General features: G+C 47.5%; 1 protein-coding gene across 1 annotated transcript in view; it reads right to left on the reverse strand.

Moving 5' to 3' along the window:
* Positions 1 to 1,105: 1,105 nt before the first annotated feature.
* The window catches only part of LMCD1 (LIM and cysteine rich domains 1), a 58,237-nt gene continuing 40,502 nt past the window's right edge, over positions 1,106 to 18,840 (reverse strand). The window contains exons 4-6 of the mRNA XM_044253105.1: positions 17,271 to 17,600; positions 3,894 to 4,109; positions 1,106 to 1,765 (exon numbers count right to left, since the gene is read on the reverse strand). Coding sequence (XP_044109040.1) covers positions 1,607 to 1,765; positions 3,894 to 4,109; positions 17,271 to 17,600 — 705 coding nt within the window. The 3' untranslated portion in view covers positions 1,106 to 1,606. The remainder of the gene's footprint in view (positions 1,766 to 3,893; positions 4,110 to 17,270; positions 17,601 to 18,840) is intronic.

Raw genomic sequence — 18,840 nt, forward strand, 5'->3', positions numbered from 1 at the left:
ATGCCTCAGGACAGACAGAATTTCAACAGGTGGTGTTGGTCTTCAAGAAACCAGCACAAAACTAGCAAAAGCATGGAAGAGGGCTTGATCAAAGGCAGTTGGTGACCGTCTAGATGAAATAAGGAGATGGAAATCCAGAGAAACAGAGAGTTCCAAGGCCAGAAAAAAGACAAGCCAGATTTTGGAAAGATCCAAATGTCAGGGAGGTCTTGGTTCTTAACTTGAGTCCTGGGGAGCCATGGAGGGTGGGGGAGGAAGGGGACACCCCCAAAGCTTCTCTGTGGGGAGACAGACATGACAGGGAAGCAGGTAGCTGGAGACAGGAACTGGAAACAGAAAACCACCAGGCAATTGTAATACCTTTGGTCAAACGTGCAAAGTCAGGGTGTTGTAGGTAAAGGATGAGCAGAGTGAGATTCGTATGGGGAAATGAATGAACCTTGGCAACAGATGGGAAGTTGAAGAACAAACACAAGCCGCAGGTGACTGGGCTGTGAGCTTAGAAGACTCATGTCTTTTTTGTCTTTGGATCCCTCCACACAAAAAAAGATAACTTTTCTTAGAAGTCATGGAAAGGAAACTAATCTGGGAGCTGCATATGTTCAGAGAGGCCATAAAAAGAGAGGAAATCTGGCCCAAAGACCCATTCTGTTTGGCTTATTCAGTGTCCAGTTGGCAACAATTAAAAGCACAGAGATTTCTCATAAACATCCCGTATTTCTTCAAGACTGCGCACTCTGGTCACCGTGTACCCCGGGGCACCCGTTGGCTGAGCTCCAGTGGCTCCACGTGCCTGCTCCCCAAACTCCACCTGAGGAGTTCCCTCGTTACCTGTGAGGGCAGCTGACCGGCTCCCGGACGCTGCTCTCTGGGGTAGCAGGAAACATGACACATTCCCTCATGGATCTGGGGCTTCCTAGAATGGGGGACACAGAGATTCAGCCTGGAAGACCTACACTCTCAAAGAAATCTGATGAGACACAGGTGACAAAGAGACGCGCCAGCCCTTAGGGCGCTTCCTGGCACCACGAGCACTCAGGGTCACAGGGCTCACTGGACACAATGAAATCACACCGTGGTGTGAAGAACTACACCGGGACGTATGTGGACTTCATAAAACTTTTATTGATACATTTATCATGCCGAAAAAGATTTTTATTTAAAATTCCAATTCCATTTGAAAAGGAGGCCACAAATGATTGTTGGGGTCCCAGCCTGTTCCGGGAGGAGCGCCCCTGTTCGTGAGAAAGCACGCACATTCTACAGCTACGTGATCTGATCACCCAGAACTGCATTCTGGGAAACTCCTAGAGATCCTTTGCAGGATGCCAGCTGTGTCTTTAGTTGGTAGCTGGGAAACAACAACAAAATAACTCCATTCTAAGACTCCTCAGAACATTGTTGGCTTTGAAACTATTGACCTCAAGGATCTACCAGCACCCAATCTAGAATATATGTATGCATATCTATATATATTCCCACTGAAAAAAAAATCACTGTTTTTGTTCCTTGCTGTTGGCACATCAGACCATTAGGATGGCTTTAGCACACCTGGCCTTTCTTCTTGGTGGGATCCTGTGGGTTCTGGCTATGGATGGGCAGCCCTTCAGGAGCGCTTGGACTTGCTGCAAGTTGGGCATAGAAGCTGCCCCTTGGTGACGATGTACGCCCGGCCACTCAGCTGCTGCTCACAGCCCTCACAGACAAAGTGCTTTCGGTGCCAGGCCAGGTCCTCCACACGCTGGTAGTCCTCCGAGAATATGATCTAGGGGACGGGAACAGAGGAAATGCATGACTCAAGTTCTGTGCCTACTAGAGACAGTGCGTAAAGGACAAGTTGTAGATGGTGGTTCCTCCTTCCCCATTCTCGTCTTGGCCTTTAAATGCGTCAGTGGAGGATTCTGACCTAAATCTCAGGCAGTAAGTACAATATTTGGCACAGATCATGATTGCATTTTAGCCTCTTAGATAAGTAAAACCTCTGCCACAGGCAGGTTTTACTTATCTAGCATCTGTAATACTCCTTGGCCCAAATTCAGAGCCCAGCTGTGTTCAGAGATGTGATTACATACCCCAGTGAACATGGCCCAACTAAGGACCAGTGGTCACACAGGGTCACTTGGGCTTGGAATAAAGTAACACTTTGGAATATGTATATATATATGCTAAGGAATCCTTGAAGAGAGCCAAATAGTGTACGTCTTAAATACATTTTATGACTTGGGGGTCAAACAGGAATCAGGGAACCAGCTGCATGACATTGGGCAAATTCTCTTTCTGTGCCTCGGTTTCCATCTGTGGAATGGGGACATAAAAACTACCTATCCCACAGGGTTTTATGAGTGCTACATGTGTTACTACATAAGAAGTGTTTGGCATAGTGCCCGTTTTATGACCTCTCCGAGCTGTTCTCTTTTCAAACATAAAATGTAGACAATGATGGTCTCTCCCAAAGGGACCACTGTGAGATGTAAGTGGCACATCACATATAAAGTATGGAGCAAATGACTGATCCACTGTAAGCCCTTAATGATGGAGTGTTGTGACTCTAGGTATACTACTGTCCTCACAAAAATGAGATTGTGGGTGGGCGCCTGGGTGGCTCAGTTGGTTAAGCGTCTGACTTCAGCTCAGGTCATGATCTCAGGGTCCTGGGATGGAGCCCGTGTCACAGGGCTTCATGCTCGGCAGGGAGTCTGTCTCTCCCTCTCTCTCTGCCCCTCCCCCTGCTCATGCTCTCTTTCTCTCTCTCAAATAAAATTTAAAAATCTTTAAAAAGCATGAGGTTGTGGGGCAAGCCTGCTGACAATCCTTTTCTCTCTTAACCTCTCTCGATCACAGTTACTAGGTAAGACCCTTGTAGGATTTCAACTTCTTATGGAGAGCAATACATGGAAGGTAGGGGGAGGGAGGAGGCAGATACTGGCTCAAAACGAAGAAGACATTTCTAACCCTCATATATGCCAATGATGAAGGTAGTGAGTTTCCTGTTGTCATAGGCATACAGACAGTCGTTACCATTATCATAATTATCGTTGTCATTGTTAATATACCTTAGAGTTGGGGCGCCTGGGTGGCTCAGTGGGTTAAGGCCTCTGCCTTCGGCTCAGGTCATGATCCCAGGGTTCTGGGATCGAGCCCCACATTGGGCTCTCTGCTCAGCAGGGAGCCTGCTTCCCCTTCTCTCTCTCTGCCTACTTGTGGTCTCTGTCTGTCAAATGAATGAATAAAATCTTAAAAATATATATATATACCTTAGAGTTCCTCCAGCCTGAACTCATATTGGAGAGTCAAAGCCCTTTCATGGCATCTCTACTGTGTTAAGTTAATGTTTTAGTATTATACCATATCATACTGTATTATATTGTAAGACTACTAGTAGCTCCTATTTATTAATTACTTGGTCAGGCCCTGTGCCAAGCATTTTCATGCATCATCTCATTTTATCCTCATAGTACCCCCTTGGGATGGGCCTATCTTCCTCCCATTTTATGAGTGGTAAATTGCAGCACAGGAATTATGTAGCCACACCACTAATTGTGTAGAGCCAGGTTTGAATGTGGGCGATCTGCTTTCCAGCACACACCTCCTCCCCCCGTACCCCCACAGTTTTCTTCCGAGCACTCACTAAGTGCCAGGCGTTGTGCCAGGGATAAGATCTGACAAGAACGATGTGTCCAACCCATCCTGAACAACCCCGTGAATGTGAACTGATTTCTGCCCCAGTTTGCAAATAAGGACACAGAAGTTGAGCGTAGGATTCAAGCTCTGAACCTGCGGATCATATCCTCAATGAAGCCACATTGACCTTGGCCTCCCGGTCTTCTCCCATTGTCGTGGGAGGACACTCCCCACTCCCCAGCCCCCTGCCCCCTGGCCCCGGGGCCTCTTACCTCATCGCAGCCAGAGCACCGGGGCCGCAGGCTCTCGCAGTAATGGCGGCCACACCAGGGTGCACCGTCCTTCCAGAAGTAGATGAGGTCCACCAGCGGCTCAGAGCACTTGACACACAGAAAGCAGGTGGGGTGCCATTGCTTACTGTACCCTGCCCTGTCTGCATAGACCACAGGGCTGTCGGCGGGGGCCACTTCCTTGCAGAACTCACAGACCTAGAAGGGAATGAGGACACCAGGGATACGAGGTGGTCAGGAGAACACTGTGACACGGGTTTAAGTTTCCACTCTCATCTCTTTATTTCCTGAGGGCCCTCCAGCAAGTTAATGTACCTCTCTGTTCCTCAGTGTTCGCATCCTCAGTGTGGGATAACAACATTACCTACCTAGTAGGTTGTTGTGAGGACTAAATACAGTACTTGTTAAGTTCAGGGAGCCTCAAATTTTTATCCTCCAGGACCCTTTATGTTCTTACAAATTATTAAGAACCCCAGAGTGGTTTTGCTCATATCGGTAATAGTTCTTGAGATTTACCATAAGAAAAATTAAAGCTGAATAAAAACTCAAGTAATTATTTATTAATTCATCTAAAAATAATAAGGCAACATATTAATAGACATATTCACCATTAAAAATAACTGTTTCCCCCCCCCCAAAAAAAAAACTTAGTGATAAGAGAGGCACCACTTTATATTTTTGCAAATCTCTTCACTGACTAGCTCAGTAGAGGACTGTGCCCATAATTGCTGTAGCATTTTATCTTTTGCATTATGTTGTTTTCTTTGCATTAGGAAGAAAGTCTGACCCCTCACTGGTATGAATTTGGTTAAAGGAAGGGAGGAGTATTTTAACAGCCTTTCCAGATAACTATGGAGATTCTTCCTTGATACTATATCCAAACTGGACAGTGGTAGTTTCTCAAAAGTCAATGTGGCCTCTGACCCGTATCAATCAACCTTCCATCCTGGTTGCATTAAAACCCACGGGACACCTTGCACTTTGAATGGATCTTTTACCCACATGTAATTATTCTTTAGTGAACTTTTACTTTTAGAAGAGTTCTAGATTTACAGAAAAATTGTGAAGATAGTAGAGAGAGTTCTCATAGACCCCACACCCAATTTCCTCTGTTCTTAACATTTTAGAGTAATAGGATACTTGTCACAATTAGCCAATATTGCTATGTTATTATTAACTAAAGTCCCAACTTTATTTAGATGCTTTTAGATTTTACCTAATATCCTTTTTCTATTTCCAGGATATGTTACCTTTAGTCCTCATGTTTCCTTTAGGTTCCTCTTAGGTGACTTCTCAGACTTCCCTTGTTTTTTAATTTTTGTTTTGTTTTGTTTGTTTGTTTTTTGAGAGAGAGGGAGAGCACGTGCACATGCGTGAGGGGGTTGGGGGGAGAGCGAGAGGGAGAGAGAGAAGCCCAAGGAGGCTTGGTGAGGATGTGGGACTTGATCTCATAACCCCGAGATCATGACCTGAGTTGAGAGTCAGACAATCAACAAACTGAGCTACCCAGGCGCCCCTAGACTTCCCTTGTTTTTGATGACGTTGACAGATCAGAGAAGTACCAGTCAGTTGTTTTGTAGAGTGTTACTTTCATGATTATATCAGGAGGAAAACCACAGAGGTTAACTGCCATTCTCATGACATACTATCCAGAGTACATACTTCATCCATCAGATCTTTTGAGTCATTTTGGAGTTCCTTCCTACCCCTCAGAACTCTGGTGAGGCTGATGCTAACAGTAGCTCTGTCATTTCCTTACGACAGCTCTCCTTCCGGCACTGTGCTCAGCACTGGGCACTCCTTCCAGAAATGCACCCCTTACAGAAACCCTGGAGAGTTACTTCCCCTTCTACTTTAGCTCCCTTTTAAGAAAATCATTATTTCCCTCCAGACATGGCAAAACTGAGGTTCAGAGAGATTCAGTGGTTGCTTAGTAATGTACAGCTGATAGGAGGCAAAGCTGGGATTTGAACATGGGCCAAGCCTGACCCAGAAGCCAAAGGTCTTTCTACTACAGGGTGTGTAGGTGTCGGCGAACCGCAGCCACCACCAAACCCAGCTGCTGCCTGTCCTTTTAACACCCACCAGCTAAGACTAGATTTTACGTTCACACTCCAGTTCAGTGAAATGTTTTCTCCCAAAAAAGAATTCCATTTTTCTCATTGGCGGACCTGTATCATGGACTGAATTATTCCCCCCCCCCCGCTCCCCAACTCCTATGTTCTCCTAATATGACTGCATTTGGCGTAGGGCCTTTTAGCAGGTTATTAAGGTTAAATGAGGTCATAAGGGTGGGACCCTACTTGGATAGGACTGGGGTCCTTATAAGAAGAAGAGAGACCAATCACCTTCTCTCCCATTCTGTGCACTCACAGAGGAAGTGTGAAGACACACTGGGAAGGCAGCTGTGTACATGCCAGGAGGAGAGGCTTTGTCAGAAACCTACTGCACTGGCACTTTGATCTTGGACTCGTAGCCTCCAGAACGATGAGAAAATAGATTTCTGTTATTTAAGTCACCCAGTCTGTGGCATTCTGTTATGACAGCCCGAGGTGACCAATATAACCCGTATTACAAAAGCCCATACTTAATGATATTATTAGGTTTTGAATTTCAGAAATAGAACACTTGGTTGGTGGAAATTTGTTTTCTCTCTTGTTACATAAAGTACCTACATAACATCATCAGCTTTGGCTCTTGGCCTACAGCACCTGAAATATTTACCACCTGGCCCTCCACAGAAAATGTTTGCAGAGCCTGGCTTTAGAGGAGAACTCGATCTGACTAAGCACCAATTAATTATAGGTCAGCCCCAACAGAGATATTGTTTTGCCATGCAAAGATGAGTAGGCACATTTTAAGAGTCTAAACAATTGGCATTCTTAAGTTATAGACTTGAATTACATACTTAGTATATATTCTTATATACAAAGAGGAAATAAAAGTTATGATGATGCAAAGCAGGGAAAGAAAACCAAACGACAAGGAATGCCCCATGTACTGACAGGGGTCCCTAAGCACAGCAGTTGTCGAATGAATGGCTAGATTAAAAAAAAAAAGGGTGTGAGTCCTTCACCACAATGAAAACCCTGTTCCCCTGCACATGGTTGAGTCCCAGCTCTCATGGAGCTCATCAGAGGGTCTCAACCAAAGACAAGTGATGAATCATCATTCACTTATTTTCACCATCCCGTTGGCACAGCTGGGAGGTGTAAAGTCTTTGGCAAGCACTGTATGAGTACCAAGTGAATTTTCTGGCTGGCTGGTTTTCTGTATTTCATAGGACAAAATTTCGGGACCTTTTCCTCCCTAGCAGAAGGGACTTAGTGTCCATCCACCACCCAGCTGGGTATCCCTGTGATATACTAGTGGGGTTCCTGATTCCAGGTTTCTGAGAGGTTTCTTAATGTGGAAGCAGGAGGTGGGATAAAAATGCACCTGGTTGTGTCTGGGGAACATCGGAAAGCACCCACAACCCACAGAAGGAAATGAAGGGATGGGAGGTCAGAAGGTCTGGGGGCTGTGAGCCCAGGTTATGGTTGTAACTTCTGGAGGTAATGGGGAGCCATGACTGGTTCTTGAGGCTGGGAGCACTGTGTTTGGTTCGTACCGTAGTGAGATAATTCTAGTGGCGGCAGCAGCGTGGAGGGGGAAGGAAGAGAGAATAATCCGTGCCCACAGAGCTTTGGCCCCACTACGTCTGAAAGCTCTGTCTCAAGGTCCTCCCTCAGTGAGGAGTATCTCTTCCCTCATTGTTCCCCCAGCACCCCTGGCTCATGGCCTTGTTACTACCAGTAGCCTGCCCTTTTCAAAGCAAACAGTGCCACTGCCATTTTATGAAAACAAGATGTCTGGGTAATGAGCCCTGTCAGCACGTGTCAGAAACCAATTTCCTTCTCTGGCCTCTCTGTTATTTTCTGCACGCTTTTCCCCATCATCTCAAAGGATAGAAGATCTGACAGTGTCCCAGTTATGTAAGCCTGGTGGCCCCTCAGAGACGAGGGGCAGGCTAGCAACCAAGAGTTAGAAGGCGTAGCCTGCTTGGCTCCTATGATCCCGGCCCTGCCTTTCTCTGCACAAACTTATTCTCCTACAACCTTGGTACTGAAATTGACAATTTCTGAATTACAGTGGATGGTTGAAAGTGGAGCTAGCTGTGTGACCTTATGCAAGTTACCCAACCACTCTGTGCCTTAGTTTTTTTCATCCATCAGGTGAGGACACTAATAATATTAACACCATATAGTTGTTCTTGGGATTAAATGAGATAATAGAATTAATGGACTTTATAAGGGCTCAATAACAGCTTACTAAAATCTCCTGTTGTTTCTACCCCAGCCTTCTTTATAGAGGAGGGGCCTGTAGCTCAGAGGGGTTAAATCACTTTCCCAAGATGACAAGGACATGTTGAAGGCAGGATGTGCTTTTGGTTTGAAGGCCTGGGTTTTTTTTCCGTAACACCATGATCACGCAGATTGAGAGGACGTTTTTCCTACCATCGATGAATTTTGTTTTTTCCCATCTCCAGTTTTTCCATCTGTGCTCGGCCAGAGGACAGAGTTGTATGAATTGCATTGCCAATAGCTACTCCAGACTCCGCTATAGTCAGTCCCTTCTCCCAACCCAACCCCTGTAAGACAGTGGTTCTCAGGCCTGCGTCTGCCCCAGCTGCCCCTAGAGGGCTCGTTGAGACAGACTGTTGGGTCCCATACCCAGAGTGTCTGATTCAGACAGGTCTGGGATGAAGCACAGGAATCTGCAAGGTCCCGGGGATGCTGGTGTGGCCAGGGGACCCAGTTTGAGAACCACTATCATAGAGTGTCTAAAAATGACCTTAAAAATGAGCTCGGCAAAAATGACATCACCAATTCAGTTCAGTCACAGCAAAAGCTAATTCGGATTGCTGGGATGCTTAAGTTCTGGACAATTTTTAAGAAAGCCCAGTGTGGTCATTCTCAGGCTACTTTCCCTCTGAAGGAGATACTGTGGCCAAGTAAAAGTCCCTTGGGACTATGTTAAAGGGCATAGAGAAGAAGACTCATCACTAGCATATCAACGGGTCCTTCTTCATACTGTCAACCATCTACAATCAGAGCTTGCCCTCGAGAATCTAACATCTGCCATATAGCTTAGCTTGCAGACTATTTCCCCCTGGGGGGAGGAGGTGTGGCATAAATCTTTCATTGGTGGAACAAAGGTGAAGTTTCTCCATGTGCCACTGAAGCTTGGCTCTGTCCCTGTTCAAATGGTGAAAGATTCTGAATGAAAATGGTCTAAATGAAAAGGCTTGAAAATTCTGTACTTTGGGGCTTTGTCATGTGTAAAACCACCTGCTTGGAGAAAACTGAGGAACACTTTAGATGGCACTACCTTGGGAGCTAAGACGCGGTAGGGTTGAGGTTCCCTTGGTCATGGTGTGGGAAATGATGTTGGCCAGTTCTTGGACACGCCTCCAACCAATGGGGTGTTTAAGTCCCTTCCTTTGGTTGTGGTCCCTCCTTAATGACTTGCTCTGTTGAACAGAACGTAGTGGAAGAGATAATTCCTGAGGTAGGTCATAAAAGACAACTCAGTCTCTTCCACTGGAATCTTTCTCTCTATACACACTTTGGGAGTCCTGGGCAGGCAGGAAAGGAACCCCGAGACCTCTTTGCCAGGGAAGCCCTGTGGAGAAACCACACAGAGAGAGCGACCCTCCTGGTTGCTCCATCCCAGCTGTTTGTGTCCTCCTAGCATTGAAGCCACAGACCTGTGAGACAACGAGCTTCACAAGCCTTTGGCTCCCAGCCTGCCAGCTGCTCCAAATGATGCCACACGAGCAAAGATAAAATAGCCCCACCGAACCCTGCCCAAATTGTCAATTTGTGAGGAGGACACGTGTTATTTTTTTAATCCTCTATACCTTGGGGTGTTTTGATATGCAGCAGTAGGTGACAAGAATATTTAATGTGGGCACACAGAATTATTAAGTCTTCTGAAACGGGAGTCATCAAGACACCAAGTGTTTAAGGCAACAGTAGATTAGGGACAGTGGCCAAGGGTTACGTGGCCAAAGAACTATCTCTCAGAACAGAGCTGTGTTGGCCTTCAGAGAACGATCAACAGATACGGAGAACCCTCCGAACCAGCAATAATCTCTCTCGAGGTTGCCAGAAGTTCTGTCCCAATCATTCTGTTCTTCTCTGGAAGGCTGTTCTCCAAAGGCCTACTCAGTCTAAACCCAGAGTGCCTTGTGAAAATCTTACTATTACAATATAGTAAATATTAACACAAGGGCCTTGAATTCAGGCGCTGGGTTCTTTCCAACACAAATACTCAACAATTTATTTATAAACAGCATCTCCCCATTTCCTCTTATGGTGATTATTCACCATCTTTGCTTTGGAGCCTCGTGTATCCCAGAGATTTTTTTTTTTTTCTGCCTTAGTTTCTTTCCTTTTTTGGCTCAGTGTCATTTCTGGCATCTTTTAAACTCTTGTGTTCTGTTCCCCTGCAGTCGTCTTCCTGAGACGCCCCACAGTACAGACTGGGCAGGCTGGATGCCGTGGTCAGGCTGAGGGCTTTGGAAGGAGAACCATGTCATTGCTTCATCACTGATGAGTACTTCGATAAGTCACCCACCTCTCTAAGCCTCAGTTTCCTCATCAGTAACATATGGCAGGCCCTAGCTCACGGGAGAGGCTTTACATATAGTGATCACCACTGCTGGCCAGCCGTTTCACCTCACGCTTCTCCTTGGAGCAGATCATTGAATAGGGAGCTCTCTGCTGAGCAAGGTAACATGTTAGGCATTTCTAATGGACTCTCCTTCACTGTTTTTTTCTGATAAAGGGGGATGTGGAGCCAGGAAGGTTTCATAAATGCTACCCTCTGAAGAGAGGCCGTCAGCCTGGGGTGTTCTCAAATCCAGCTTTGACAAGGGTGCAGGCAAGGACTGGCTTTCCACCGAAGGAAAAAGCCTTACATGGGGTCGTCTCTGTTGCAATGGCCATGCGTGGTTCCTGCAGCTGCATGGGAGCTGGGGAAATAGAAGCTTCCACTTGCTGGAACCCTGGTGGGGTTTGGGGTAAGGCAGGCCTTTGTTCTAATTCTGGCTTAACCACTCACAAGCTAGATGACTAGAAAAAGGGGGAAATTATATTTTGTAGGAGAATTCTTAGAATTCAGTAAAAAAAAAAAAAATTGATGTGAAGCCTTTGGCATAGTCCTGGGCACAATCTAGACAGTTAAGGGATGGCAGCCGACATCACCAGCATCATCATCCTATTAACTTATAACAGCAAAATGAAAATGGATAAAACCAAAGTAATCTTTTACAGTGGTTCTAGTTCTGGGGTTAGCAAACTACATCTGTGGGCCAAATCCAGTCCACCACTTGTTTTTGCAAATAAAGTTTTATTGGCACATGACTATAGTCCTCTGTTTAGATCCTGTCAATGGCTGTGTGAGAGCTAGAGTAGAGTAGAATAGAGCTAGGCCAGAGTAAGTAGTTGTGATAGAGACCGTATGGCTTGCAAAGCCTAAAATATTCACCATCTGCCTTTTATAGGAAAAATTTGCCAGCTCCTGTTTTAGTCAATGGAATATGATGCAGCCCAGTCCAGGAAAAAAAAAAAAAAAGATGCTTGTGAAGCCCATGTGGCAACATGGAAAAGTATTTTCTGTGGGGGAAAAAAAATCCCTTTAATGTCATTAAAATATCTCCATTGTAAAGGAGGAGGGAGGCAGATGTGGAGAAGCTTGGTAACCATGGTGATTTTCTGGGCCTTTTGGCCTGGGTCCTCCAGCTCATACAGGGCTCAGGATGTGGGGGTGGGGCGCTGGTTTCAAATTCCCGGAGAGGGGCTGGCAGGAGAGCCAGCCTGCCAGCCCACAAGCCAAACATCTGCTGCACAAAGGTTTGGAAGTCCCTTGCCCACAAATATGTCCCTTGTGGGGGCTGGAGTCAGGCTGAGCTGCCGGCTGCTGTCAGTTTCCATCAGAGAGGCAGAGCTCGGTGGGAGGGGTGCTGCAGGGAAGGGGCTGGGTGGGGGGCACCCGGCAGGGATGATAAATACTAAAGGGTGGAGATTACATCGACTGCTATGTTTTGGCTTTCTTTCTCCTTTCTTCAGTTACAAGTTTGGGGTGTAGGGAGAGGCGGAAATTCCACGCCCAGGAAATCCGTATATTTCATTTCTGAGAAAATACCAAGTGAGCATTCTCAAGGGGGGGGAAACGGTTTGGTGAGGCTGTTAACAATCAGAGCATTGAGGTCGTTGCCCTCGCGGTCCTGGCACTCATAGGTCCCATCCAGGTGGGAGAGGTGGGGTGCAGAGGGCCTGGAAAGTGGATACAGAGCCTTGCCATTCTGGAGTGAATGTTCCAAGTTGCTGGAGTTGGCAGTTCCCTGGCCATGGAGCCCTGTGAAGCCCTCCAAACCCAGGCGAACTCACGGTGGGAGGGATTGGCGTGCCGTGGGCAAGTCCTTCCATTGTTCTTGGCATGCAGAAAAGAGGCCCCCAGATTCTTCACTGGACTGGTCTGGGGGGGGACTCCCAACACTGCCACTCACCCAGCAAACCCACGTACACATGCCTTTGGTGGTGGTGTCCCCACCTACCCAGGTCCCACCCCAGGGCTACTCAGACTTATCAGGACTGGTAGCTCACAAGGATGTGGGATAGAGTCCCAGCCTCACCTATTATCAGCAAGTCTTTTAACCTCTCACTGTGTCAGGTTCCACATCTGTAAAATGGGTGTGACAACCTCAACCTCTCCCCCTAGCTGTTAGGATGGTTCCCGAAGACACAAATGAGCCTGCTGGGCAGTAACACTCTTCCACCTGCCCCCGCCACGGCCCCCCAACCCCCCGCCCCGTTCCTTGCAGCACATACACATGGGGCAAGTAGAGGAAAGAGGGAGGTGAAATACTTTGGGGTTTTAATTGGCTTCACTGATTCAATAGGGTAAGGAGGGAGAAGGACATTTCAGGAGTGACAGCGACTGAGTTAGCCCCTCAGGACAGGATTTTCTGTTGTCCTGTCTCCTCATGAACACAGATATCTCTGACAGCATTTCTCAGGTGTCCTGCCACTCCTGACCTCAGTGTAATAGTGATGCTTTCAGAGGGCTGCTCTGAGGTACTCAAGGGTAGCCACAGCTCTTGGGTTCACTCTTCAGATGTGCCTCAGCTGATGTGAGGTTGCCCTATCCCGTCGCGGGACAGCGGGGGGTGCTTGTGTGCAGGCCTGGAGCCGGAAAGATGGGATGTCCATCAGATCTGATGTTCCTCAGATCTGAGGAACCCCGCAGGCCTGGACACATGAGGGAGCTGTGCTCAGAGAGTGCTCTTCCCACAAGCGGGCTGGCCTACCCACTGTTATAGGACCTCACCCCTAACTCAGCCCATGGGGGCATTTCCACATGGGTGATTTGAAAAAGGCTTCTGACAATAGTGTTCCTCTGGTCTGGATAACACTTTCCTCTGAGCACTTTTTGGTGGAGGGGCTTGGTGAGGAGACCCCACTGTCTGACTCAGCTGGCATCTGGCCCCTCCCAGGCTCTCTGAGGAAGAACATCATGGTTGACAGGCTGACAGTAGTTTGAGGGAGCCAGGCAAGCTCACTGGAGAAGTGCCCTGCGGTGTGGGCTGACTGCAGCATGGAGGGAAGGGAGCCTGTGGCCTCAGGCTGCTGAGTAGTGCGGTTGCATGGGGCTATATGGCAATGTCTAAAGCCATTCTGTGTTTCCAGAACTCCCCGCAGACCATTCAAGGAATGGGAGAGTGTTGTGCCGTGTCCTCAAAGCTGGACTGCCTAAGCCAGCGGGCCAAAAACATCTAGAAAATGCCAGTGTTGTCATCTCTTCAATCCTCACCATAGGCCTCGTGGGTGATATCATTTTTCCTGAGCTTATATGTAAAATTATTTTTATACTCCTTAGCAGTGGGTCTCAAAGAGTGACCCCCAGACCAGCATCAGCATTAGCCTGGGTGCTCACTAGAAAAGCTGAGTCTCTGGGCCTACCTGCCCCTATTAAGCAGGGAGCTCTAGGTTAAGGCCCAGAGCTCTGAGTTTTAACCAGCCTTCTCTGTAATTTTACTTTGAGAACCACTGCCATAGCCTACCAGAGGCTTTCAGAAGTCCCACCACAAAGAAATGCATGTAGTGTTGATCATTCTACTGTTTCCTAAATTCACATGGCCATGTAATCCATTTATGACCTAATGTCATAAATTAGCTTTATGACCATTAGCTTTCCAAGCAACACTCTTTGGGCAACAGGAAAGATGGGCCTGGGATCTGACAGAAGTTGGTTCAAATCCCACAGTTTTCTTCAAGTCCTTGTGGCTGGGAGTTTGAAATCAGATACTCTAGTGCTTAGCACTACCCTTGGTTCAGGGAAAGCCTGCCACATCGTAGCAGCTAACAATAGTAATAATGATCATTCTTTGGATAAGAAACCATACTATGTCACCAATATAGTTCTAGCAAAATAGGTTTTGTGTGCCTTCCTTTGGCCTCCATTCCCCCCTGCCCCCACAAATTGCCATGTGGATTTGGGCTGTCAGTCTGAGTTCTACAGTTTCCTCATCAGGGGAGCAAAAATCAGGATTCCTGCCTGATGCTTGGCTCTGGTAAACTGTCCTCCACTGCCCATTTATTGGAGACAGAAGGCCTAGCACATGGATGGCCAGCACCCGTGTCCACTTGACTTGGCTACTCACTGGGGTAAGGCAGAGCAGTCCGGGGAGCACTCCTCTGCAACTAAGTTTGGGGCTGCTGGGGACACACTCTCTATGGTCTATGTCTATCTGGCTACCTTTGTAGGATTTGCTCTAGGGATTCAAGGAGATAGACAGGGACTTATAAATAAAAGCTCCCAGCCTCCTTTCTTCCTGGAAGACATCATAAGCAGGGTTTTATAACTCTGCATCATGTAGTAGGAAAAGTATAGGATCCAGGTCCTACTCCTTAGAAACTATGGGACCTTGGAAAAGTTACCTACCCTCTCTGAATCTCTGATTCCACACCTGTAAAATGGGGTTGGTGAAATTCACACCACTAGGTGATTGTATGAATGAAACAAAGACCCTGACAGAGAGGGCAGGGTATCTAGCACAGAGCAGGTGCTTAGTAATTGTGAACTTGAATCCCCAGGGAATATGGCCATCTAGATCGTCCTCATCATTCGAGGCTCTGTTTAATTAGAATGCTCACTTATTCATCCATTTGTTCATTCATTCATGGTTCACATATTTATTGAACACCTACTCTCTATACTGATGGCATCTGCTGAAGATACAGAGATGAAAAAGCCAAGCCAGCAGCACCTAGAGGGGTGCATGTAATACAGACCTGAATCCACTAATTACATAACTAGTTATCTAAGCAAGACTGGGTTTAGGGTAAGGAGGGAGAAGGCCGTCTTCCCCAGACAGCCCAGCCCAAATAATACCGACTTCCTTCAAATTCCCTGTTCATTGTCTGATCTTGTTGTTTATATACTTCTAAACTGTCACAACTACTTCCTAAAGTTGACGGTAGGCAGAGACCAGGGATCTCAGGCCACCTTTGCCCCACTTCCATGCTGTGCAAATATGTGGGGCTGAGTCAGGGGTAAAATATGTTCTCAGATCAGCATATCTCTCCTGGGAATGGCAATTGGGAAATGTCACAATGACTTAAAGAGATCACCTTCCAAGCTGGAATTAGGCAGTATTTACGCTTTAAGGACAGATGACTATTTGGATAGAGGGCTGGATGGAGAGGAGAATCGTTTATGAAACATGGTAACTGGATCTAAATTTTTTTTAAGTTGCTGGGACATGTGTCCTTCCTGAGCAATAGGTTTTTTCGACACCCTTTCCAAATTTGTGGTAGGGAAAATAGGTTTTTTCTTTTGTCTTAAAGTTTTCAGATTAGGGGCACCTGGGGGGCTCAGCTGGTTAAGCATCTGAGATCGTGATCTCGGGATCCCAGGATTGAGTCCCACATCGGGCTCCCTGCTCTGTGGGGAGTCTGCTTCTGTCTCTCCCTCTGCCCTGCCCTCTGCTTGTGCTCTCTCTCTCACATAAATAAATAAAATCTTTCACAAAAAGAAAAAAGTTCTCAGATTAACAGTGTGAAGCCCCAGTTCACTGGATGGCAATCCCAAATGAATGTGCCAACACAAGGGGGTTGGATATGCGGGATGCAGGTTTTGGATGACAAGTCTGAGTCACAGCAGGGAAGAAGGAGCCTGGCCCTCTCTGAGTGTAGAGACAGCATCATCGGGGCTGTCATTTCCCTGGGATGTCTGGGTTACACAGGTGACTGCCAGCTGTTACCAGCAGGACAGGTAATTGGCTTGAGGGCTCCCTGTATTGGGACATTGATCTACAAATCCCATACAGAGGCAGTTGAGGCCAACTGGCTGAAAGGGGCAGAGGACAAAAGGTAGAAGGGGGTCAGAGACCAGGAAAGAGCAGACATCAGTCCTTGGTGGCACCTGCACCAAGCTAGTCCTTTCACCTCCTGTGGGACAGATCAGACAAACCAATCCATGAGGCTTTCGCCTCCCAGACGGCTTCTTCATTTTTTCTGGCTTCTTCATTTTTTCTCAACCAGCCCCCAGGAGCTCACTCCCTTACAGCGTATCTTCCACACACTCCTCACAGATGCTTTCCAAAGCACAGCTCAGATCCTGTGACGCCTTCCACCGACAGCCTGCCATGGCTCCCCGTGGCCCTCAGAGGGATGTTCCACATCCCTGCTATTCTCCAATGGGAGGACAGTGACCTCTGCCTGTTTGATCTCCTGGGGCTTGGCGGACAGGACAGGCTAGTCAATACAAGAGTGACGAATGGATGGCTTGCTGCTTCGGGAAGCATGCCCCTGCTGACCGTGCCAGCTTTGTGTCCCCACTCCCCCAGCGCACCATGCTTTCAGACACACGGGACTCGGTTCAGCCCTCTGGCTCCATCTCGCTCTCTGGAACTCAGGCCTTTTGTACACGCTCACCTCTCAAAGGTAGCACAGGCCTTCCCTGCCAGACCTGAAGACTTCGATGCATCCTGGTTATTCTTCCCAAGCCAGGCAGGGCCTCAGCTCCTCCTCCAAGCCAACCCTCACCCCAACCAAAGTTAGATGCCCTTTCTGTGACAGTTTGGTTGTCTGTGACCTTCCCTGGATGCTGAGCCTCCCAAGCACAGGGATCGTGTTATTTTCCGCAGGACAGTGCGTGGCCTGAGTAAATGAGCACCCCATAAGCTGCTGGCGGGATGAACACATGAATGACGGCATGAACGAGGGGCAAAGCCTGGAGCTGGGGCCATGACTGCACAAGCCCTGGGGACTGGTAGCTTCAGCCACACCGGGAGGCAGGGGAGAGACTTACGTATTCTTTGGACGGGTCACCAATGCTGCCGTTGGTGGTTGGGGCACTGGTCTCCGGGCCCTCTGGCTTTTCCTGCTGCTTCCCCTCCTCCTTGGGCAAGCCCCCTTGCCCAGGGAGGGCCACCTCTCCCACGCCCAGTGCCTCGCTCTTGTATTGCTTGACAAAGTCTTCCATCACTTTCACCTCGTTCTCCAGAAGTCCACGGCAGCGAGAGGGGTCCTGGTCGTAGATGGGGAGCTGGTGCATGAGCTGGCGGCGGCGGTAGTAGGCACCCTCGGTGCCCGTCACCGGCTGCTTCTCCTTCGGGATGAGCTCCATGTACTGCAGGCCCTAGTGGGGAGGAGATAAAGCAACTGTGATTGGCACGCGCCCATGCAGAGATCTGGAACTGGCGAAGTTTCCAGCTTCTTTGGGTTTTCTGCAGAACCAGAGGGCGGTCCAGGCAGAAATGCTGGGAATCTGGCAACACCCAAGAGAGGCCTGAATGAGTTCCACTCTGCCTGCATGGTCACACATTCACATTCTAGGTGAGAATGGTGTACTTTAAGTTAGTATTCATTTTAGATTTTTTTTGGCCTGGTGATACAGGTTTGGTTTCCTTCAACCCTGAACATTTTTACTTCATTTACCTCATGGCAATGCTCCTAATTAAAAAAAAAAAAGTCAATCTAGTTTAAAATTGCTTTTCTTAGAAAAGTATAATTAAATCATTAGAGGCATAAGGTATTTCATGGTTTATTAATTTAAAAATAGGCAACGGCACCTTCTAATAGAATGAACTGACAAGGTCTCCAGATAGTAATATTTCCACATCAATATGATGGGTAACCATCTGGATATTAATATGTTCATAGATAACTGTCCAATTTGGCTTTAAAAAAAAAAAAAGAACAGTAATTTTGTACTTGGGTGGGTTCCAGGGATGGGAAGATTTGGGGGAGATAAAGGTCAAGTCCAGACAGCATGAGAAAGTGTGAAAGGCAAACTGTTTATCCTTGACAACTGTTCTCCGCCTCTGGGCTTGCCCCTGACACACCCACCAGGTTGCCTGATTCCCGCTGCCCAGGTGGCCGTTGCCATATTTACCCTCTTGGAACCTGCCTTCCCCCATGTCACATCACTTGGGGCTGGACTCATTTTGGAACTGAATTGTGTTAATCAACACGGAAAATCATGCAGCAGTTCATAACGACAACACACGTTGTGGCCCGATGTTAGGGAGTAGGGATGATGAAGCTGAGGGAGGAGTGTACTAGTCCAGAGCCTGGTTTGCTGAGTTTCATAATCAATGAATTTCAGATGAGAGCAGTTTTGGAGAAGGGAGAGGCAGGTGACCCATGTTCCTGTGGGACTCACGATGTGAGCGGCTGTGGAAGCCCCCTAGGGGGTTACGTCCTAGATCCTGGAACATCTGGCTGAGACTTCTTCTGGCTCTGTGGACTCACAACACACCCTGATACCATCCCTTCATCTGCATAGTCCCCAGCACTTTCCCAGGTGCTTTGCTGGATATAGGACCTGGCCTGGGTGGTGGACAAAGTCTACCAAAGGCTCTAGCTCCTGGCCAGCT

The sequence above is a fragment of the Neovison vison genome, chromosome 6 (assembly GCF_020171115.1).
Source record: "Neovison vison isolate M4711 chromosome 6, ASM_NN_V1, whole genome shotgun sequence".
NCBI classification, from domain to species: domain Eukaryota; kingdom Metazoa; phylum Chordata; class Mammalia; order Carnivora; family Mustelidae; genus Neogale; species Neogale vison.